Genomic DNA, 23750 nt, shown 5'->3' on the forward strand with positions numbered 1-23750 from the left:
GAATCCGACTCATCTCTCTCTCATTTTGTGTTAAAAAGCTGTCTTTTCTATTCTTTAATCTTCGGTCGGTGCATTAAGGAGCCATGTTTATCAAAAAGCCCACACTGACAAACGCAGCCGCTGTCCATATTTAGTAACAGACTTTTGTGTTTCAGTAAAATTTCTGGGAGCTTATTAAACCCAAAGCGTACTCCTCTTATCAGCCTTAAAACACAAGGATTCAGCATTACACTTATGTCATGTGTTACATTTAGAGATCTGGGTCTCTGCTGTTTTTGTTCCCACCACTCACCAACACACACTGGATTAAAGTGAGAATATTACCTATTAGTTTCTCATTCAAATAACATCATAAAACTGTAACTAAACTATTTTTTTTATTATTTTGATTTCATCAGTCTCTTATATTAGCAGAGTTTTTCCCTGAGTTTTTGCAGTGAATTTTGCAGGATTTCCTTTTGGGATTTCAGGATTTCAGTCATCATTTTGGGAATAAATATCTTTCGAAGTGAAATCCAGTGCAGTGCTAACACAGACAGGTCGACTTCAATTCACACTGTCATTCATATCTATGGCCGAGTCACCACCTAACCTAACAGGCATTTCTTTGGACAGTTGGAGGAAACTCATCCCACCTCTAGTACATTTTTGATACCACAACATCAAAAGTAGGAGGGAGACCCAAAAAAGACAATATTCTGCTGCCAGTTTTTAAACGTTTCTTTCCCAAATCAGCTTTTCTGTATTGGAGTTCACTAATAAAAATTATCTAGCTTCAAGTAGAACAGATTGAAACTGCTCCCACCAGAAAAAGTGGGGTTTTTTTGTTGTTGTTGTGGATTTAAACCCACCTCCTTCCTTCCAAAAAGCAAGTTTTTTTTCCAGTTCATGTTTTTTTGCTAAATTGTGTTGTGTTCTTTTGTGGCAGCGATACCAGGGACACAAACTAAAGGCAACCATGGAAAAATCACGTTACCTTTGCTGTCATGGTGGGGGGATTTCCCTGAGCGCTTGTGATAAAAAAGCTTGTTTACTGACATGCCTGGTGGAGAAATCACAAGCTTTGCTTGTTGTGAGCTTCTTGTGCTCTCACAGCTTTACACCTGAGCTGCAGCTGACATTTGAGTGGCAGCGTTAGCGCTTTGTCAGAAAAGCTGTGGAATTTATTTAAAGTCCGAAGTTCTGAGTTAGGTAAAAAGTATATATGTAACAAGCAGGGAGGTCGGTGGCTGCAGTCATTGAATATATGAATATCTGGAAACCTATTACAAAGACAAACAGCTAGAGAGAAAAAATGTGTACATGAAATAGAAAGCTTGATGGTATTACCCGCTGATAACAACGACAAAGAGTGAATGCAAATAGGCAAATAAAGAGAGAGGGAAATAGTTTGAGGTAAAGTCCTCTCGAGGGATACAAATGGTAAATGGCCTGTATTTATATAGCGCTTTTCTAGTCCCTAAGGACCCCAAAGGGCATACATTTACATATCCAGTCATCCACCCATTCACACACTGGTGATAGCAAGCTACATTGTAGCCACAGCCACCCTGGGGCGCACTGACAGAGGCGAGACTGCCGGACACTGGCGCCACCGGGCCCTCTGAGCACCACCAGTAGGCAACGGGTGAAGTGTCTTGCCCAAGGACACAACGACCGAGACTGTCCAAGCCGGGGCTCGAACCAGCAACCTTCCGATTGCAAGGCAAACTCCCAACTTTTGAGCCACGATCGCCGTGTCTGGAATAAATCTCTTTAATCTTCAAACTCTAAGCGTATTGTAAATATTATTTACAATAGTCACATATTACATACGGTAAATATTATAGATGTTGCGCATGTCAGCATCTGGATGTGCTGCGTCATGCTGGGCATCATGATTAGCTAGCGTGACTTTAACCAAAAAAGACAACCAGGACTGAGCCGCATCATTTTCCATCTAAATATCAATCTGACGTCAAAAGCAACACCAAATGCCAAAATGCATCAATTAGTGCTGAGAAGCAGTCCGAAATATCCCAGCACTTAAATTTGTAACAATCTACTGGCTCGTCAAAAATTCGATTAGAGAAAATTGCGAGCTACTAGACTGTGGCTATTAGAGATCAAATAAGTAGGAGATTTCTTTGTGTCCCAGCGCTTATTGAGTTTGCAGTTTGGCAAAGACAAATACCCAATAAAGAAAAATCAATATCAAAGAGACGAAAATAATCTAATAAATCTTTGCCCTCACTTGAGTCATAATTGATTCGAGGGCATCTGTAGCCTTTGTGTGAGCTTTATTAAATACGCTCATGTAAATGTACTCTTTTTTTTATGGAAATGACAGAGGACAAAAAGGAAATTAAACAAATTAGCATCAGAAATGATGATAAATTCGATATTATCCTTCATACTTGAGGGACGAGTGAGATAAGTTCATTCATAAATGGCATTTGAAGATGCTCCTCATAGAGACATGACCATTGTGGTGACTATGCTCCAGCTCTCAGAGGGCTCTCCGTTTCTCTGCAAATGGCTCAACCATGTGACCAGACAGCAGATCTCCACTTATGCAGCCTGACAGCATCCTGACAAAACATTAGTCCTGCATGAGAATTCACAGATTAAGCTGTTAGTCAGCGTAATGGGACTCTCAGAGTCCGCCGGTATCGCCTCTTATTATTATTGTGAATTGTGTCCATGCAATGAAAAAACAAACAGCAATCATGGGTGACTTTACTGGTGTGTTTCTGCTGAAACTGTTAACATGCTAAATAAAGTGAAGAGTCCTTTGAAATCAATTTTCTAGCTTTTGTTTCTGTACTTGAAGGTGGTTGAATTAAAATTTTGCTTTTTCTCCCCCTCTTTTCTTTTAGAGTGGGATTTGTTTGGATTATTGTCAATTTTTTACCATATTTAGCACTTTTTGTTAAACCATATTTGAAAACATCTCTTATCAAGTAGTGGGTGCTGACAGACAGCCTATTTTCCAACTCTTTTGGGACATTGGTATATAGATTTCTTTCTGTAATCTAAGCGATCCATATAAACACAACATTTGTTCAACGGCTCTATGCTTCAAAGTTTTATTTGTGAAATGGTCTCGAGTATAGGTCAGGTCACGCTGCTTCTTGGCGATTTTCTGCTTTGCCGTTCAGCAATACCCTGGAGTAAATCTTGTGGAAAGACCGAATCCCTTCCACCCAGACTATAAATGAACATGAGTCCATGTGCCTATACGATTACTTCAAGTCAGCTTTAGTCAGTGTATTCATTCAGGATTCTCTGGAGGATTTAGCTCGTGCCGTTCGCTTCAAAAATTGTCTGAAAAGTTGTGTGGTGACAGATGAGGAATGTGGAAGATGTTGATTTAATGAGCCTGATGTTGTGTGTGTGTGTTTACTTACGCATCCATGAAGGTGTGTTTGGCAAATTGGGAAATTGATTTATGGTAAAATAAGACTCGAGCATCTGAGCATGATGCGTAAATGCAGTCACAGAAGAGGTATTCAGTCACATGACCGCTCTGAGCTGAGCGGTGTTTATGCTGTAGAAACAACCTCCTGCTGCACATTCTTTCATTAGCATCTCACTGCCTGATATCATTTGGTTATAAGCGGCTTTGTTTATATGCACAGAGCAGCTTGTCTGTCGGTCACATTAAAATTAAGGTCTTTTAGTGGTTAAGCTGTTTACATGAACCGTTGATGCCCCATGAATGAATAAACCATGAACAAATTTCACAAATAAACCAAATGACAGAGTTTCTGCTGCAGAGTGAGAGAAATAGTAACTAAACATCCTTAAAATAACGTGGCTCAATATTTTTTGTGACCATCTAAAGAAGTCTCTATAGGAAATCCACAAAAAAGAAGAAAAAATAAACTCAATCAGAAATATTAGAAGTGAAAGTTCAGTTCCATACAAATCAATAGAAATCAGGTTATGGAAAGCAGATAATATCGGTCACAGATTTGTGTGATTCTCTTTTATTGCATACTTCATTTCAAAGTCAGGAGGTTTAAAAAACAAAAGAAAAGCTATAATGAAAAAAAAAGAAATAGAAAAGAACAGAAAACTCAAAATATCACCCTGTGACAGACTGCGACCTGGCCAGGGTGTACCCCGCTTTTTGCTCTATGGTAGCTGGGATTTCTCAAGAAATTGTGTTTTTTCTAGGAGTGATTTATACCAGTTTTGAAAGAAAGTCTCACACCATCCAGTCAACGCTCTCTGTCAATATATTATGGAATTATGTTGTAATTAAATTAATCTGGTGAGGTGCAAAATGTTGAGACGTGCAGTATGAATCACTCAGAAGGTTCCAGCAGAATCATTCATTTATTGTTTTTTGCCTACGTATATCATCTTACAATAGAGCCAACCTGATATATCAGCATGGTCAATATCGGGCAATATATCAGTACCAGCATTTACAACAGAATTAAAAACATCAAGAAGAAATAGAAACACCCTTCAACCATATTATGAGTCCGGAGTGCTGTTTCATAGTTTACCCACCAGAGGGCACTCTGCAACCTTACTGTCACCAACACCAACAACCAGCTGATTTTAGCTGACAGATGATACACAAGTAAGATATACAATTTGTAACAATTTTTTGCAAAAAGATTATTATTATTATTAAAATGTAATCTGATATTATTATAACTCATAATTAACAAATCAGGAAAATCTGAAAGAAAACATAACCCTCAATCTATATATAATATCTATAGTAGACCTATCATGATTAACATTTTTAATTATTTTTATTCATATTATCATCAGATGTTAAACAATAGGCTGTTAGAGTAAATTTTAAGCAGTATGTTGTGGGCATGGTAGTATTATCTGGTGCATGCATTCTTGCCTGGATCATTATGTGGGGTTAGATGAATGGCAAGATACGGATCAGTCAATATCTGTAACAGCAGAGTGCCTTTCTGCAGGCTCAGGTAAAGTACAAGTCAATAGCGGCTCACATTAGCAGGAAAGACTTTTTGTGGCACTTTGCAGAGTTTGGTTTTTTTGCCGTTGTTTGCTGTTTGCAGTGACCTGTTGGGTCACTGACAATGTCACAACGTGTCCAATTTGAACCTAATGGGTGGCAGGCAGAGGAAATGTAACGCTTGGGTGGCTGTGACCTCTTTGGTTCTTCTCCGTCTCCAGGTAACCTTTCGAAAACCTGTACAGAAGATGGCTGGACCGAGATGCATCCTATTGACATTGCTGTGAGCTGTGGATACAATCTCAACAGCACTAGCGATGATGTGAGTAGACTGACACAGTCTCATAGTGAATGACCAGAGCTGCACAGCGGGAAATGGTGTCCAGAGCCAGCAGTCAGGAAGAATTGAATGAGAAGCTCTTTTCTTTGCTCTGTGGGTGGGTGTTATTGGCTGTATTGGGGAAATTACTGTATTGATTGGTTGCCACTGTGTACCTCATATACGCTTTTGTTCACTCCTATGTATTGAGTTGTCTCAAGTGACTGAGTCTACAGAATATATAGAATGAAGCTGTCAAAGAATACTGTTTATATTTTCATGTACAGGCTTTTTATTATTGTTGGACTAAATGTCAATATAATATAGAAATGTACAGAAATGTCAGGAAACAGCAAGATGAGGAAATTAATGAACAGCTGTTTGTTAGACAGCATTTTAAGAAATTTTCTTATAAAGCAAAAGTTAGCAGGAACACAGCAACATGCCCAACTAACTTAACAGCTTAATGCAGTATGTTCCTTAGTATAGTCAATATACAGAGGAAGGTGCATTAAATTCACTGATTCATAACTGTGAAGTGCTGCGTTAGAACGCGAGATACTTTGACTAGTTCAATATAAAGTGTGGAAGTAGATAACCTGCTAGTCTTTACAACGCTAAAGATAGCATTACTTAGCATTACTGCATTGCTAAAGCGTACTTATTTCTACATACTGTATTTACATAGTCGCTAACTTAAAATTGTAATCTGATGCATGCAGATTACACAGGTCTGCAAAAAAAGTTTTCCAGCTGCATGGGATAATTTTGGGTAAATCTGATGTTTTTTAGGTACTGAATCTAAAAATGATCTCCATTTCCCTCACAGTTTTTCTTTTTTACAAAACAGGAGGAGTTTACATTTAAAAAAAAAAAAGCACAACAGCAATGAAAAAATAAATATTTTATTACAATTAACTATGCATAATTTTTCGGAGATTCCTTACCTTTTGCTATGAACAAAATAAACCTGTTGGGACATGATCATATGAGCTCCTCACACTGCCAAACCCACCGTGCACTCCCCCTCCTACTGACCCCTCAATCCCTTGCATTTTCTATTTGTATTTCTCTTGAGTCTCGCTCTTAGAAATATTCAATTAATGTGAGAAATCATTAGTGGATACGATTTTTTGACTCAAGTATAGGATACCAGATTTCAGTTTAAAAGGGGAAATGAAACTAAAAACATGAGTTTTGCTAGAAAACCTGATGTGATGGAATTTTTAAAATGTTTTTCCCGGTTTCAGTAAAAATCCTAAGCAGTTTTTTGGTTGCAGACCTGTGTTATTTAAGAGGAATACATGTTTGTGTACAGATTCAACAAAGAGTAACAATGTGTTCTGATAAATGTATATTTTAACTGTAAAGATAACCAGAGTAGCTGTACCCTGTGCTAGTCATACATTGGGAGAAAGATGGGATTAGAAAGTAAATCTATGGTTATAAGGTAATTTGGTTTGATGCTGTAACAAAAACATTCGTATTGTAATTAAAATACGAATGTCTTTGAAACACAGTTGACATAATTGACACAGACAGGTCAGTAATAACTCCCGCCTCCGTTATCAGGCATTATGAGTCATTAGAAGTTATTCAGAATCCTTCCAGGAGTAGGACCAGAATAAATAAATCAAATGCTGCTCTTATTTAGTTCAGTTTTACTGCAGCCAGAGCTAATCTTGTCCGTGTTGACGAAGGTGGAGCAGAGTGAAGAGTGGATGTGCACTGCAGGGTGGTAAAAGCTTTCTTGGTGGGCACTTTGCTCTCTGAGTCAAAGAGGCGGCCTCATTAGTATGCCACATAGGAAGTCAGGAGGGACCTGGCCCGGTGAAGTACTCTAAAAGGAATTTGATGTCCATCTTACTGCAAACATGATATGTGTGAGTGTGCCAGAGGATGCAGGAGATCTTAATTTAATTTCCATCAAGCGCACAACATACAGTGGCATGGCAGTAACATAGCGAAGCTTCTCTGAAAGGATCCAGAAATTCAGGATGCTGTTACAGTATATCGCATGACTGGACTGATCCAGTATTTGGTAAGAGAGAGACACAAATCCGTGGTTCAAGAGCTCTTCAGTTACAACACTTAAAAATGACAGGAGTGGAGCCTAGATGCTTAACAACAATAATAAAAGATGTCTCTAAGCCAAAAATTGAAAAAAATCAATGTTTTGAATGGTTAAATCAACTAACACAAGTGATGTCACTGTTTGAGTGTGTAAACATGCACCGGCTGTTTCCTTTTCTTTGATTTGTTCTCTGTTTTTATGTTTCTTTGTGCAGGGAAAGTTTTTTTGGCAAGTGAAGATCGGCTACACCATCGGCCACAGCGTCTCGCTCGTCTCGCTTACTACCGCTATTGTGATCCTCTGCATCTTCAGGTATGTAGATGCACAATAGCTCAGCTGTTTTATATTAAGTACTTATGTGCTATTTAATTGCACTCACTGTGAATTTCATTCCATCTGGATTAACTTCTTTTTATGTGGTCAGCTGTTTAGAAAAACGATGAACGGAACAAAAAGCGAGACTTTTGTGAAGAACATCAGTACGTGCTATTATCTACAAAGCACGCTGACAGTGGCATTATGCCTGCCGGCTGATGTGACATGAACATTGTGACAAATTGCACATTTCTGTGTCACGCGTCAAACACTTTTCACTGGAATTTGATCGTCTCTGATCACTGCAGCTTCACACCCGAGTATAATAGCAGGCTTAAACCAAGATGAAAGATACAAATAGCTTCCAAATGAAATAAACTGTCACTCAAACTCTGCTATCTTTTGATGGCGCATGCAGCACTTTGAAGGTTAGACGTTTGAAGTATTGCAAGATAAAAAAAGGACCGGCATTTTTGCTTGATAAGCCAGGGAACGATTGTAACCTCCTCAAGTGCAATTACAGTTCTGAGGAAGAATAAGAAGCCAGCTTTAAATTGCAACATCTTCACCCTAAAAGATAATGAATGGACATTTCAAGAGTGACTCGCATAATACCGCACATTCCTTTTTTTGGAAAAACTGCTGTATGCAATTTGTCTGCCTGAGTAGGACGCGAAGTGAACTTTTCTCGCTGAATGCTGCAAAGAAATAACTTTTGTGTACAAAGACTGTATGTGTAAATGGGTGGGCCACATTCGAGCACTTCTTCTTCCTGTGTGCTTCTGAATTTTATTTTTGGTCACATTTTTCTTTTTGAGTCTTTTGCCGATCATGTCACCGGAAAGTGCCTTATTGAATTAGTTGCTGATAAGAGGCACTTTTCATGCTTTCTGCAAAGACAAGCAATAGGTGTGTCCACCTGAGAGTTTTGCTCACCGTCACGCACCCAAAGTCACAAGGCCGGCCATGGTCAGGGAGATAAAAGGTGTGAAGGTGTGAAATCAAAACAACCCACAGATTTGAGCCAGAAAGAGCGTTATGACCGTGGGGTATTATGAGCAGTATTAGTGCTATATGGTTCACTACACACATTTCTAAAAGGCAACATATGCAGGAACCCCAACACATTAAAAGTAGATTGGATGAACAGTTGTTGAACTCATACAGACATTAAAAGTCAGGTTTACAGTTTCTAGAGTCAGATGTGAGACCATCTGTCTGACACTAAAGGCTGACCGAAACTGAATAAAGAAGAACTAGAAGAAAGTAGAAGTAGAAGAAAAATAGGGATTTAAATGAAATAGCAGTTGCTGTTTGATGTGAGTATAAAATCTGGGTAACATTGGTATCATGGCAATTTACTCTCCTGGGAATGAGGTACGGTTAAATGAAACTGTTATGATGTCCAATGGAACATTAACTGACTGGGCACGTGCTGTACTCCAGGCGAATATTCACCTGCCCAGACAACAACCATTTCTGACTTAAAAAAGTGATTGAAGCTATTAGGAACCTGTTTTCCCCAATTACCTCTAAAGTATGATAATGTAGTCAGCAGAAGAAGTGTTAAAAGAACTGATGTTTTAGGACTACTTGCTTCTACTACTGTAACTTCTTGGAAATCCACCTCTCCTGCCTATTTTCAAAGGTGTGTGAAGAACCATAAAAACCATTTATTGTGCTCTAAAACTGATCCACCCACACAGTGAAAGGGAACTAAGAAACTTAATTATGATTTAACTGTCTGTGAATTGCTGTCATTTTAAGCTATTAACTCTGAGGACATTGTGTAATTAGCATGCAGGGCCTCTTTATTGAATTCTCCGCGTGTCTTGTCGCTTTGTCTTGATCTGTTTTCTTGTATCTCTCATTCTGTGTGTCCTAGGAAACTCCACTGCACAAGGAACTACATCCACATGCATCTATTTGTTTCATTTATCCTGAAGGCCATCGCTGTCTTCATCAAAGATGTGGTTCTCTACGAGGTCGGGGAGGTGGACAACTGCTCCTCGGGCTCTGTGAGTTAATGCTGCTTGTTAATGATTGCTCTCCTAGAACTTCAGATAACTCAGCAAGACTTCAATACAGTCAGTATTGCAGTACATTCAGTACAGTATTAGTACAGTATTGTAGCATCACTGATCATTATTGATAATTACTGACATTTTAAGTTCTCATATCATAGCTGATGAATAACTTAAAAGTTTTGAAAACGGCTTGTGTCAATTTTCAGTTTCAATCTCACAACAAAAGCCACATATTAGCCAAGTATGTTAATATTAAAATAGTAATAAAAACATGGACTTACAGCCCACAGTCTTTAATTGTTGTCCTTTGGCTTTCAACCATCACCCCTTCACAATGAGCCACAGTCCAAAGCCCCGTCAGGTGTGTGGCCAATAAACATGAGGTTCATGTTACAGAATTTAGCCACACAATGAGCAGAGGCTCACTCTATTTGTTAGTGAGCTTTGTGGTCGGCTGCACTACGTTAATGGACTCGCTGGGTTGACAGGAGCCAGCTGCTATCATGGCACATTTGAAAGAGACATTATAGAGACGGGTCTGGTGCTGCGGTGCTCATCGTGACCCCAACATTAGTTCCATTACAGCTGTTAGCATTGCTTCTGCTGTGTTTATCTGTATGTGTGCAGGTGTTCTGCATGCTCCATTCATTATCTCTTCTCATACAGCTGGATGTTTGCCATAGTTATTAAACACCCGATTAATTCAAAGCATATTTAAAAAATGCATTTTTTAAGGTACGAGCATGGATCCGTGTCTAAGCTTCCTGTCATTCCCTGATTTTCCAGTGGCATAATATCTCACAATTTACCCTCCTTTAGCGACTAACGGCAGGCTTTTTAAAACTCAGCTCCAGCAATCAATTTGTACTGATTTGCACATATTAAACTAAGCAGCAAGGCTTAGGCAGCCCATCTGGGTCCGTTTTCTTCCCCCTCAACATGCCAAGTGGGAATCAATTTATATGGGTTACAAAATTCCTGTCAGCCCAGTAACAGCTGCTTCAATGAGCTGTCCCAAACTTTAACTCCATGCACAAGGACTAAAACAGAACAAGACATTTCTGGATTATGTGAATATTTTCAATACAGCGCATGTTTTTGGAGAAGCTAGAAGCAAGACATTTCATACATAAAGACTTCTGTCTACTCAGACGGGTTGCTCGTTTTGTCTATATTCTGCCTGTGTAGAACATAGACTGCATACAAAAGATTGCCAAGGCCACTGAAAACAGAAAAAAAGAAATCACTCACCCATACTGGAGACTTTTTAGACAGGCTGCAACATATTTTTGGTATTAAAAGTGCTGCAAACAAAGTCAAGAGACCCAGTTCTTGGATTTAAATTAACTGAGTTGATGACTAGCAGAGAGCCACCAGCACAATGTCAGCCTCGAATGCTAGTTTCTTTAAGTCTCCTAGTCATTAAAAATCCTCACGTTCAAGCCAGATTCAGATATTATCAGATAGCCATAGATTATCATGTTTATTTAGCTTTCAAAACCTATTTCCCATTGAAAATATGTTTTCTTTAAGATTCTGTGCAATATAGATTTCACCTGGGCTGTTTAATCTATAATAATGTATCATGTGTATAAAATCTAAATATAGAAACTGCAGCTATAAAAAAAAATGCGATGGGTAAATATTGCAATATCTCCATCTAAAATGTACTACAGTAGAAAGTGGCTATAACAAAAAACGTGTCGTGATTGCATTTTGCATTTTAGATTTTTTGCACAAGAGGTAGGTTCTGTCCAACTACACATCATGATTTGTTTGTTCTTCTTTCAACTCAATTGTCGTGACAAAGACCTGACAGCTTTTTCTGATTTTCTTTTCTTTATTGTGACTTTATTGTCTTCTTTACTGTCCACTTTTCTCTACCCATAATGCCCTTCAGCCCAGCCCTTCCTATTGTGTTGCTGTACTCCAGCTGCTAAAGTGCTCAATGCATTCACTCTTACGGAGTCTTTTTAAAGGAGCACAGTTTATTGATTTTTCTTATCCGTGTGATGTCTTCTGTGTAGGATCTCCGCGTTGCTCACTCTAAAGCTGCTTGTACAACCTTGTAGATCTGACCAGCAGAGTGAATTTAGAAACACTGCAGGCAAAATCAGCCTTTTTATACATGTCATTGTGTAACAATGTCAATAGCAGCCTGCCTCCCCAGCATTCAGCATCGGCAAGCTCAATTTTGAATGAACTCATCCACCCTCACGCAAACGTTGTTCAGCCAACCAAAAGAGATCTTATTGTGTTTTCCTGTGTTATGGAAATCTTGTGAATGCAGACTCAGATGTCTTACACAGAAACATTTTATTCAGCTATCATAATATCAAGCAGAATAAGCACGCCCAAACAGGCTGTGAAGGTGTATTGTTTCCCAGCGAAGAAGCTTATTCCCTATCAGGGCATCTACTACTACTACTCATAAATCTACTAATTCAGCACACTTGCCAGTTCAGTCACACTCAGCTTCGGCTAATCTCAGAAGCTATGGGTCATTTTGTTCTTTGGAAAAACATTCTTTAAATCCAATCTTTCGTAAATGCTTCATGAGTGCTTCAGTGTTAATCCTGCTCACTTCCTGCATTATATTTCGGAACATTTCTGCACTTTGGCAGCTTTGCTTTCACTGAATGAGGCAGAGAGCTTATAAAGTGCAGGCTGAATAGGACACAGATTTGCACTACCTTTAAAGCCATTATTTACAAAAGTTTCATAAGTAGTAACTCACTTATTTAGTGCAATATGTCCATGGAATTTATTGATAATAAAAGAAGCATTTGAGTGAATCTCTGCTTCCAAGTTATTAATAAGGGCACAAGAAAAACTAATTGTCATTCTACTGCAGTCATAGGATTCATATTGATATATAAGAACACAGATATATACCTGCTTTCACCAACAGGAAACAAACAACTCCAATTTATTCTTTCATTTTCTAAATGCAGTTTTTGGCCACAACTGGGAATAAATTTCACCGTATCATCTTCAACATAAGGTTGTCCCTGTTAACTAGATCATTGTATGATTCATGCTTTTGTGTCCATTGCCAGGTTGGCTGCAAAGCAGTGATTGTGTTTTTCCAGTACTGTATAATGGCCAGTTTCTTCTGGCTGCTGGTGGAAGGCCTTTATCTGCATGCATTGTTGGCCGTTTCCTTCTTCTCCGAGAGGAAGTACTTCTGGGCTTATATTCTGATCGGCTGGGGTGAGAAAGTCTTGTTTCTTGTTCTATTAGCGAGACCTTATAGAGTGTCAGCAGTACATGAACTACATGTCGAGAACCTTACAGCTGGAATCCACAGTAACTTTTGTCGTATACTTTTTTTTGCCCCCAGGCGGTCCAGCAATTTTCATCACAGCTTGGAGCATCTCTAAAGCCAACTATAATGATGTGGGGTGAGAGACTAAGGAAGTGCTAGACCAGAATCGAGCAGAAAATACTCTTTTGTGTTGTTTTGTTTTTGTTTTGTTTTTTTTTGGGGGGGGGGTTGCTTTGTTTTGCTACATCTTATACATTAAAACTCTTTCATGTCTTACCAGGTGCTGGGATATAATAGAAAACACCGATGTGTTCTGGTGGATCATTAAAACTCCTATTTTGGCATCAATTCTGGTAAGTTCATGAGCTTTAAAAACATTTTCATGGTTTACATCAGCACTAACCAGCTTGAGCTAGCTCTTTCAAAGTAAATGGCACTAAGAGTGGAAAAGTTGTCTTCATTCGTCTATTCTGACACAAAGACTGAAACCTATCTCTAGTTAAGCTGCACACAATCCAAGATATATACAGATGTAGTGGTAAAAGTATTCTCTTGCTATCCAAATCATTGAATTCAGGTGTTCCAATCACTTCCATGGCCACAAGTGTATAAAAGATCTAGTCATGCAGACTGCTTGTACAAACATTTAGGAAAGAATGGGATGCTCTCAGGAGCTTTGTGAATTCCAGCGTGGTACTGTAATAGGATGCCACCTGTGCAACAAGTCCAGTTGTGAAATCCCCTCATTACTAAATATTCCACAGTCAACTGTTAGTGGTACTATAACAAAGCCATGAAGTGGTAGGCCACGTACAAATCACAGAGCGGTGAACTGTGCACCTCAGTTCACAGAACTCGCCAACTACAGATATCCAAACTTCATGTGACCTTCCGATTATCTCAGGAACGGTGCATAAAGAGCTTGATGGAATGGGTTTCCATGACAGAGCTGCTGCATCCAAGCCTTACATCACACAGTGCAAAACAGTGTTGTATGCAGTAGTGTAAAGCACGCTGCCACTAAACTCTAGAGCAGTGGAGATGTGTTCTCTGGAGTGACAAATCAGGCTTCTCTGTTTGGGCAATCTGATAGATGAATATGGGTTTGGCAGTTGCCAGGATAACGGTACTTGTCCTATACACTGTGCCAAGTGTAAAATTTGATGGAGGGGGGATTATGGTGTGGGATATTTAATCAGGAGCTGGATCTGCCCCTTAGTTCCAATGAAAGGAACTCTTAATGTTTCAGCATACCAAGACATTTTGGACAATTTACAGCTCCCAACTTTGTGGGAACAGTATAGCAGTATGCCACTTCCTGTTCCAACATGACTGTGCACCAGTGCCCAAAGTAAGCGCCATAAAGACACGGATGAGAGAGTTTGGTGTGGAAGATCTTGACTGGCCTGCATAGAGTCCTGATAACAACCTAGCAGAACACTTTTGTGATGAATTAGACTGGAGACTACAAGCCAGGCCTTCTCGTCCAACATCAGTGTCTGACCTCACAGATGCACTTGTGGAAGAATGGTCAAAAATTCCCATCAACACATAAAGCCTTCCAAGAAGAGTGGAAGCTGTAATAGCTGAAAAGGGTGGGATGACATCATATTAAACCCAATGAATTAAGAATGGGATGTCACTTAAGTTCATGTCCTTGTGAAGGCAGACAAGCGAATATATTTGGCAGTATAGTGTAGAAACAAGTTATAGTATTATGCGACAAAAGGACTCCAGAAGGCAATAGTGTCCAGTCAAACCAATAATTTAATCCATCATACTCAGTAAAACCACAGATATGGACTTTTACACTGTGGTTCTGTGCTCGTATTCAAGTCTTTGATGAAATTCAGACAGAAATAAGCTGTTAAAAGCAGCTGCTTGCCTCATTTTTAAGTCACAGTTTCAAAGTCAAGATAACAGGCTGCTGGAAAAAAGTTTAATATTTAGCATGCAAATTTGAAAGCAGAAAGGTAATTTAAAAAATGAGTTTTTCTCCAGTGCACGGATCAAAACCCCAAAAGATAAAAATGCTAAAGTGTGACAGCTCAGATGCAGATTGAACCACATCTCTAGTAAGAAAAACAGACTCTAATCTCTGCGTGAGTGAGACTATTTCAGAGGTGTGCAAAGCGTTCAGCGGATCCCGTTGAAATACTTCTTCCTTCCTTCTCTTAAATGTACTAATGTGCACCCTCATTGATGTTTTATTTTGCAGGTCTGTAATTTCCTAACCATTTTTTTGTTCAAATAAAAGTTTACAACAGTGCACAAGAGAGGTGAAGAAGAGAGTGCAGGCAGGGTGAAAAGACTTGTGTCAAGGGTGATTTGTGACAGAAGGATAGCAGCAACAGTGAAAGGGAAGCAGAGAGTGGGGAACAAGATGGTAGTGAGACCTGCTATGATGTATGGTTTGGAGATGTGGCAATGACAAAAAGACAGGAGGCTGAGCTGGAGGTGGCAGATCTTGAGATTTTTATTAGGAGTGACCAGGAGGGACAGGATTGGAAATGAGTACATCAGAGAGACAGCTTAGGTCTGGACATGTGCAGAGGAGGGATAGTGGATATACTGGACAAAGGATGTTGAATATGGAGCTGCCAGGCAGGAGGGAAATAGTAAGACCATAAAGAGTGTTGAGTGAAATAGAGACCGATGATCTGTGGCGATGAGCAGTTGCAGTTGCAGTAAAAATAAATGCTTAGAGACATATGCTATAGAGAAACGTTGCCAAGCTCATGTGTCCATTTGAACACAATGAACATTAAAGCTGCATGTTAGTGAACACTGGTAGCTTCACACAGTGTTAGTTAGCTTTTACACAACCCAACACATGCTAGTACTCAGGTTTTTCTTTTTGCTAATACAAACTTTGTGCTTGAATTTCATTTAAATGGTTTAACTACTTGAACACTTGTTTTGGTCTATAGTATGCTAATACTCAAAAGTGGCCCACTTTTTAGAAGCCTGCCTATAGCTTTACTCGAGCATTAACCTAATTTAACGATACCAGAAGCATTATCAAAGTTGAAAAGAAGAACAGACTCTGGCTAACAGCATGCAAAAACCAGGCCAAAGTCCAAAAATGTACATTTTTCACTTTTAAATTAAGAAAACAGATTTATTTTCTATGATTTTTTAACTTGAAGGTCGTCTAATCTTTAAGTTGTTGTTGTTTAGTAATGATGTTGTCGCCATGGTTATGAGATTTCTAGTAACTGGCATAACATATGTGTGTTGTCACATTACCTATTTGGTCACTCGTGAAGTGACCTGAAGTGAACTTAGCATCTTATCAGCTTTCTTAATGGAAGTAATCGCTATAGTAACAAACACTGGAAATATTGTCCGGTTGCTCCTGATTACGTCATTTCTTGGCCATTTTTGTGCAGCTGGGGTCCACAGCCTACGTCTTTTTGTGTTCTGCGTCACATTTATAGAAAATCTAGCGGATGCTTTTTGAACCTTTTGCAAAGAACCAGCTGTTTTCTGTGTTTAAATATTTGTGGTTAGCTAAATCATGAGTGGTACTGATCTTCTCATGGAAGGCGAAAAAAAAAAGAAGCTTTTAATATAATTTCCAGCTATTAAAAGCTTGCTCTGGACAAAGTGTCATAGCAGACGCCTACTAGTGTCCAAATGGGTCTGTTTAGTTATTTGCTAGCAGTTGTTCCCAGAGGAGCTAGGGTCAGCTTCATTATTTAACATGAGTGTCAGCGGCCTTACTGTTAGTACACTCTGTTTTTCTGTACTTAGCCAGTGACTGATAGCTGGGAGTGCATCATGATGACTGATGTGTTGCAAGTTCACACTCACAGCCCAAATCATCAGTTTAGAAATGCTCATTTTCCCACAGGCCAGCGCCACAATCCAACGCTTCTGTTTATGAGTTGAATCTCACAAACATCTCCCCATATGCATTAGATGCAGTGTGAAATGCCTCAGTGCTTTTCTCACATGACTTTTGTAATGTATTCTCCACAGATGAACTTTATTCTTTTCATCTGCATCATTCGGATACTTCGCCAGAAGATAAACTGCCCCGATATTGGAAGAAACGACTCCAACCAGTACTCGTGAGTGTAATTAAATTTCTTTTTCATGCTGGAAGTTTGTTTTATGTATCAGCTAATAAAGGATGAAATGTCACTGATACGAACGAGGGTGTTTGGAAAGAGCTCCGCCACTTCTGTCTCGGTGGACATTCTGTGAACATTAGCTGCTTTTGTAAGGATAAACAAAGATTCGTTTGAATAAACTTGCAGAGCAGCAGAGTAGCACGCACTCCTGAGTATTCTTCCTGTAACTATTGCTGCAAATGTAACTTTTTTTACACTCAGAGCGATGCAGGGATAACTAGTCCTTTTGGATTTCAGAAAAGAAAATCTTAGCATGCACAGCACACTGTGGTTTTCCACCATCCAGCAGCTGCTTTACACAGAGAAGTAGTGCTATATGTATTTAAGTGGTTTTTCATATGATGGAGAGCATCTCATAAGCCAGTCATAATGCATGAGCTATTTTCCAACTGACACTTTTCATGGTGTTTTTTTTCCCCCCCCTCCGTCTCTGGTCTGCTGAGCTGAAATTTAAAATGAAAAGTACTCCTGAGCTGCATTTCATTATTGGGATATACAGAGACAGATTGGATGCTGGTTTGACTGGAGGGAGGGATTTGAATTTGTTTTTGCCTTATCATTTCAGGCGACTGGCAAAGTCAACGCTGCTTTTGATTCCGCTGTTTGGGATCAATTATATAGTGTTTGCATTTATCCCCGAGCAAGTGAAGACTGAGCTGCGGCTGGTTTTTGACTTGATTCTGGGATCATTTCAGGTATGAGATCAAATGTTTTTGAGAAAAAAGTGATTGTTAAAAAAATACCTGTAGATTCCTAAAATCCAGTGCATTAAAATAAATGTAGTCTTCTAGAAGTGTGGTCACTTAAACTTTTAAAAAGTCCAAAAATAGTGATTTGGCATGCTTTCAGCCCTGAACTGGCGAGTGCTACTATTAAAGAAAACTGCATCAGGCCTCCAAGCACTTTGCTGGCTGGCTCAGTGGCACTGTCACTGTTTAAAGCTCTGATGTTATTTCATTTAATGAGGAATGATGGAGAATGCAGCCAGACAGCACAGCTGCATTACAACAGCTTGGAAGATATGGAAACCTTTCCAACACAATCCTCTCCTTACTCCTTTTATTCCCCCTTCTTATTACAACTCGACTCCCATTTGTTTTGTCTGTGTAATACATTTATGACTGTCATGACTGCCACATGTTATTTTTTACAGCTTTTCCTCTGTTGCTTTGGCTTAATTAAGACAGTTAAAGCTGTAAGAAGGTATTTGGAACACAAACACAAGTGTCTACAATCTTTATAACCAAGAGAGATTAAGTCTTCTTCATGAGTTAAATAGTTGTGCTCACCAACTACTTTGTTAGGTACTCGTTGCTAATACTGGACTGATGCCCCTTTTGCATTCGGAACTGACTTGATTCTCCGTGGCACAGAGTTCCTCAGAGATTTTGGGCAATATTGACATGACAGCATCAAACAGTTGCTGCAGATTTGTTGGCTGCACATCCATGATGTGAATCTCCAGTTCCACTACAACCCAAATTGAGATGGGGTGACTGTGGCGGCCATTTGGGTACAGTGAATTTGGCTAATAAAATATCCCCAAACACCATTACACCACCATCACCAGCAGTCTGGTCTCTCGATACAAGGTAATCCAGATTCATGCTTTCATTTTGGTAACACCAGCCTACCACGTTTTTCCAATCTTCTGTTGTCCAATTTCCCTGAGCCCGTGAGAATTGTTGCCTCCTTGTCTTAGCTGACACGAGTGGCACATAATGTGGTCTTGTGCTGTTGAAGCCCAGCTGTTACAAGGTTCAGTGTGTTGTACCTTTAAGCCCCTTTTCCATTAGTACCTACTACTAGTAGTCAGATCATCAAACCCATTTCCCATTAGGTCATAGTACCTGGTACAGGTACTTTCTTAGTACCTGCTTGCCCGGGTTTCCAAGCGATCCGAGCATGTGCTAAAATGTGACATTGTCAGACTGCATGCACATCACAAAGGAGTGTGGAATTTCTCGGGACTTGGATCAGCTAATGTCACATACTGTCCAGTTAGCTAACAGCTGAGGGCCATTAGTAGGAGTGTTGTAAAACACATTTACTGAGCTTTAGCGCACCAACGTGTCACCAGTTTGAAAACAAGGAAGAGCCCACTCAGATACACCGAGGAATCGGACTGGACATTGAAGAGAGAAAGGAGTAAGGAGGTGGGAGGGAAAGATGACGTAAAAAAAAAAGTGTAGTGAAAGTTTGTGGATTATACAGGGGTTTCTCGCTTCTTACACTGCAAGGGAGAGCATTAACCGTGAGGTGCATGAGAATCGGGAGAGCGAGGGAAGTCCAGTGAATCATACAAGTTAAAATCATGTCTTGTTGAATCTCTCAGATAATAATAATAACAGTTCCACAGAGTAGGTATTCAGATTTGCTAAAAACACGGGGAAACCATCCTTAGTGCTAAGATCTTAAAAAGGATGCCTCTGAAACTGAGAAAAACTGTAAAAATAACAAATAATTGATAAGACGAGATGATCAAAGAAGAAATTTAACCATTACATCCTCTGCTCCTGCTTTCTTATCAGTGTTTTTCTTTCCTTTTAGGGCTTTGTGGTCGCAGTCCTTTACTGCTTCCTGAACGGAGAGGTAGGTGATGTAAACACTGCTGATATAAACACACCACAGTACTTCCACACAGAGATAGCCTGCAGTCGTGCTCTCATTCTCAGAAAATGTAGTTTATCTGTAGTTTCTCCGTCGCTCCCTGTGCGCACCATTTACATTCACACACAGTCCTGACAGGTAGATGGAGCGGCGGGTATGAGTCACCGGCGCTTGTCGTTCCAGCTCCTCTCTTGGACCTCCCCACAGCATATTTTCTGCACTTTGCCTGCAGGGTGGGAGGGCTGTAAAAAGCACAGTCTTTTTGGCAGGGAGCTATTCAGTGATGTCTGCACAGGCTCTCTGTGGGCAGATTATTTATGTTCTCAGTGCTGGGCCAGATTGAATCTGGGCTAGATGGCGAGGCTTCACACTATGCTGCCTGAATTTTAATCTCATGCAACTTCCAGGTGTCCTTTACTAAGTGTGGAAGATTTGTGCACTGCTGGTAAGTTATGTTAGGTTTAGTTGTTGAATTCTCGGTGCTTAAGGAATGGCAGACATGTCGATAGCAAGAAAACAAATATTGACAAGGTAGAAGTGGAAGAAAATGACTGAAGAAAAAGCTATATTGATTTTCTTTTTGCCTAAATAATGCAAAACAGTTTTTAAAGTGTCATACTCTCGTAAAATTCAAGCAAAAGAAAAAAATGCTGGACTCGATTGCGAGGCAGGACTGTCTTTAAAAAAGAAGATACGTGGGTCCAAATGAGGGGTTGAGGGTTTTCTGGAGAAGCCAGTGGAGAGTGTGCAGCCAGGTTTACTTAACAAGGAGTTGGCCGAACAAAGAGACGCAAGCTGGTAGAGCACAAGGAAGGACCTAGACTCTAGGTCCTAGAGAAATAAATGTGAAGCCTAAGTGTTCTTATTGCTGCTGCCGATGAAAGCACATGATGGCGAGTGTGTGTGTGGATGACTGTGTGTGGGAGGGGCGGGTTGATTAGTCGATGAGTGTCAGGTGTGCCAGCCAGAGTCCAGTGGGAGCTGGAGCAGTGCCACATAAACAGGGAAACATATGCACACGCACATACTCAGAGAGTGCAGGGAGACCTTGGAGATGCATGCACTATTTGGGGGTAAAAATGAATGTAGTCTAATCCAGTAATAGAAGTGTACAGTGTGCAGAATAACACAAACACCTGGCACAGCCCCTTAACCTGTAATACATGACACAAAAAAGCAACAAATTTCCAAAACCTGCAACTGACTGTAGATAATGTTCCAACATAAGAAAATATCTGCAAAAAAACAACAAAAAAGGCACATTTAAAAATATTCAATCCTCCAGCAGAAGGTTTGGTTCACTTTCCTCCCTCTGACATGGTCTAAATGAAAACTAATGTCAGTGTCGGGTACTGCTTTTAATGGCGCGCCACCTCAGCGCTGGTGGCGTTTAATTCCGTGGATTTTCTCTGGGTGCTTTTCATTTTTTCCCCTCCGTCCTTGAGCTTCGTCTGCTGCTGAAAATCACGCCAACCAATTTGTTCTTCTGTTTAATTAAAATGCAGGTCACCCGCTTTTAAGAGATCTGCAGTTTTTATAGTCGATTATTCAAAATCTTCTAAATTGTCCAAATTTGTTGTATGAAATAAATTCAAGTAAAACACTTGGAGAATGACAGAGGTGTGTAGGGAGTAACAGCAGGGCCTGTCCACATGTACACGGGTATTTTGGAAAGCATTTGGGGGCATTTTGTCCTTTTGTTACCATATAAACTCTCTTTTTGGTCGGAGGTGTCAAAAACATTATCAGTGAATTCCCAGTAATGTTTTATGTTGGTAAAGAACATGTAGCTCTACTTACTGAATAAACATGTAATTGTCCCTTTTGCTCTAATCGGTTTCAGGTCCAAGGAGAGATCAAGAGGAAGTGGAGGAGGTGGCACCTGCAGAGATACATGGGCTCAGACACCAAATACCAGCACCCGTCTATTGGCAGCAGCAACAACTTCAACACCCAGATCACCATGTTGACACGGTGCAGCCCGAAAACTCGCCGGGCTTCATTATCCTGTCACGATGACTTGTCTAGCATCTGAGTCACAGTGACACAGACACACAAAATGCTGTACAAAATGCTCTCATGCCAAACATTAGGCAGAACGTCGCAGCATATATAAGCTTTACCATAAGTACTCTTGGGTCATGTGTGTGGTGCAGAAGATGGAAAGTGATGAAAGGATTGGAAAAAGAGATATAAGGACACGATGTGACCATAATCAGCTTTGAAGCAGTTTGTAACTGTTCCAAAAAATACATTTAAATGAGAAGGTAAGTTGCACATTGCTTAACAAACAAAGCGTTTGCGGAGAGAGTCATTTTTGCGCAGGTCATCTGTACAGGTGAATTCAAGTCATATCACTACAGCTCTTATTTTTTAAATATCCTGTGTGCTTAGGTGAGTGGGCTGGTGTAACTCTGAGCCTTGTGCACTCCTGCAGCTCCAAATAGTCAAGTTTTGTGCTAAAGCTTTGGAAGAAATTGAGGTGATGTATTTTTCTAATAGCAGCATTACAGGCTAACAAAGGTACTATACCAGAACTGGACTGTGAGGGTGTGTTTGAGTGCTGAATGTAAATAGTGCTGGAAAATTTGCTTTAAAACATACTTTAGAGTATCCAAAATAAGCATAATACTACACTTCCCCCCCTTTGCTGTGTAGGAAGACAGAAAAAAAGACAGGCTTACAGAGCAGGAAACTTTATTTCCATAAATGCCAAACAGATTAGGCTTCAGGCCAAGTGATGCTGATTCACAATGATGGGTTTGGAGCACAAATGCCCTTCTCTGCACTATCATGCTCATGAGAGACCGGTTGCCCTTTGCCTTCTTTTATCAACACAGCCTTCCCTCTTGGCGTGTGCGATTCTGAGCCTATGATTAGGTAGATATTTTTCATTATTTAGGGCACTGTGGCGGTTTTGTGTCGATCACTGACGAGTGCCTGGGTTTGGTGTGTTGAACCGACTTCTGCGGTCTAGTCTTTGCTGGCTGTTGGGCAGTAAAGCAGCTCTGAAGAGGAGATGTCCATATGCAGCTCATTCCTTGAATGTTTACATTTACTTGGGAAGAGTTATAAAAATGATGCACAGTCAAGTGTGCAGTGTAAATAAACTTGGAATGCTTGTGCCATACACATCACATTGTGGTTATAATAATAGTAATGAATCACTAAGTGTCGTTTTTTTCAAATTAAAGCATGACAGGATTCAGAATCTTCTGAATCTCCATTATGCATAATATTTTTTGAATTCTTCAGGTTCAGACTTACTTCTCCATCGGAGGAGTCTGAACTTGACAAGTCAGCAGAGAATGTTAGATCCTGTATGCAAAGCAAAGTGACAAGGATGACTGGCCCTGTCACAACGATGCTGTCTTTGTGCTTTTGACCTCACGTAGGTTTGAAAGTAAGGCTTGTTCATACTAGAGGGAACAACGGGGGGATCCAGCTTTACACGGGAGGAAGGAAATCATCTCAACCCACCAGTGATTTAAAGGTTTAGATCATCAGTAAGTTTAAGAATAATAAAAAAAATCTAATGTGGTAATATGTGTCAAGGAAATATTGAATATCAATATATCGCCTTCAGATTGCTGAAAGTAATAATTATACATTTAGAGAAAAGGAAAAAGATTGGAACCACTTTCATATTGTGGTCAGAAGTTTACATACACTCATCATGCAGGTGAATGACATGCTAATTTTGCAGCGACTTCTTTCTTGATCAGCACTTCACTGTGGACAGTGACACTTAATCCTTGGCGGTTCCTGCCTTGTTCCTGAACATCTAACCAATTTGCTCTCATCTAAGGGTGACATTTTCAGTCTTCTTCTAGACCAGGGGTGGGCAATCTCAGTCCATGAGGGCCGGTGTCCCTGCAGGTTTTAGATGTGTCCTCGAACCAACACAGCTGATTTAAATGGCTAAATTAGCTCCTCAACATGTCCTGAAGTTCTCCAGAGGCCTGGTAACAAACTAATCATGTGATTCAGGTGTGTTGACCCAAGGTGAGATCTAAAACCTGCAGGGACACCGGCCCTCATGGACTGAGATTGCCCACCCCTGTT

At 40.0% G+C, this 23750-nt stretch overlaps 1 protein-coding gene across 2 annotated transcripts in view; it reads left to right on the forward strand.

Annotated features, from left to right (window-relative positions):
* The window catches only part of vipr1b (vasoactive intestinal peptide receptor 1b), a 47019-nt gene extending 23505 nt beyond the window's left edge, over window positions 1-23514 (forward strand). For both annotated transcript variants that reach the window (XM_005722678.1, XM_005722679.1), the window contains 10 exons: window positions 5155-5255; window positions 7541-7638; window positions 9527-9659; window positions 12728-12881; window positions 13012-13072; window positions 13217-13289; window positions 16921-17012; window positions 17641-17770; window positions 19626-19667; window positions 21529-23514. In XM_005722678.1, the coding sequence (XP_005722735.1) occupies window positions 5155-5255; window positions 7541-7638; window positions 9527-9659; window positions 12728-12881; window positions 13012-13072; window positions 13217-13289; window positions 16921-17012; window positions 17641-17770; window positions 19626-19667; window positions 21529-21720 (1076 nt within the window). In that variant the 3' untranslated portion in view covers window positions 21721-23514. The remainder of the gene's footprint in view (window positions 1-5154; window positions 5256-7540; window positions 7639-9526; window positions 9660-12727; window positions 12882-13011; window positions 13073-13216; window positions 13290-16920; window positions 17013-17640; window positions 17771-19625; window positions 19668-21528) is intronic.
* Window positions 23515-23750: the final 236 nt, after the last annotated feature.

This window comes from Pundamilia nyererei, unplaced genomic scaffold (assembly GCF_000239375.1).
Source record: "Pundamilia nyererei isolate P.nyererei 1_Seehausen unplaced genomic scaffold, PunNye1.0 scaffold00007, whole genome shotgun sequence".
In the NCBI taxonomy this organism is placed as follows: Eukaryota; Metazoa; Chordata; class Actinopteri; order Cichliformes; family Cichlidae; genus Pundamilia; species Pundamilia nyererei.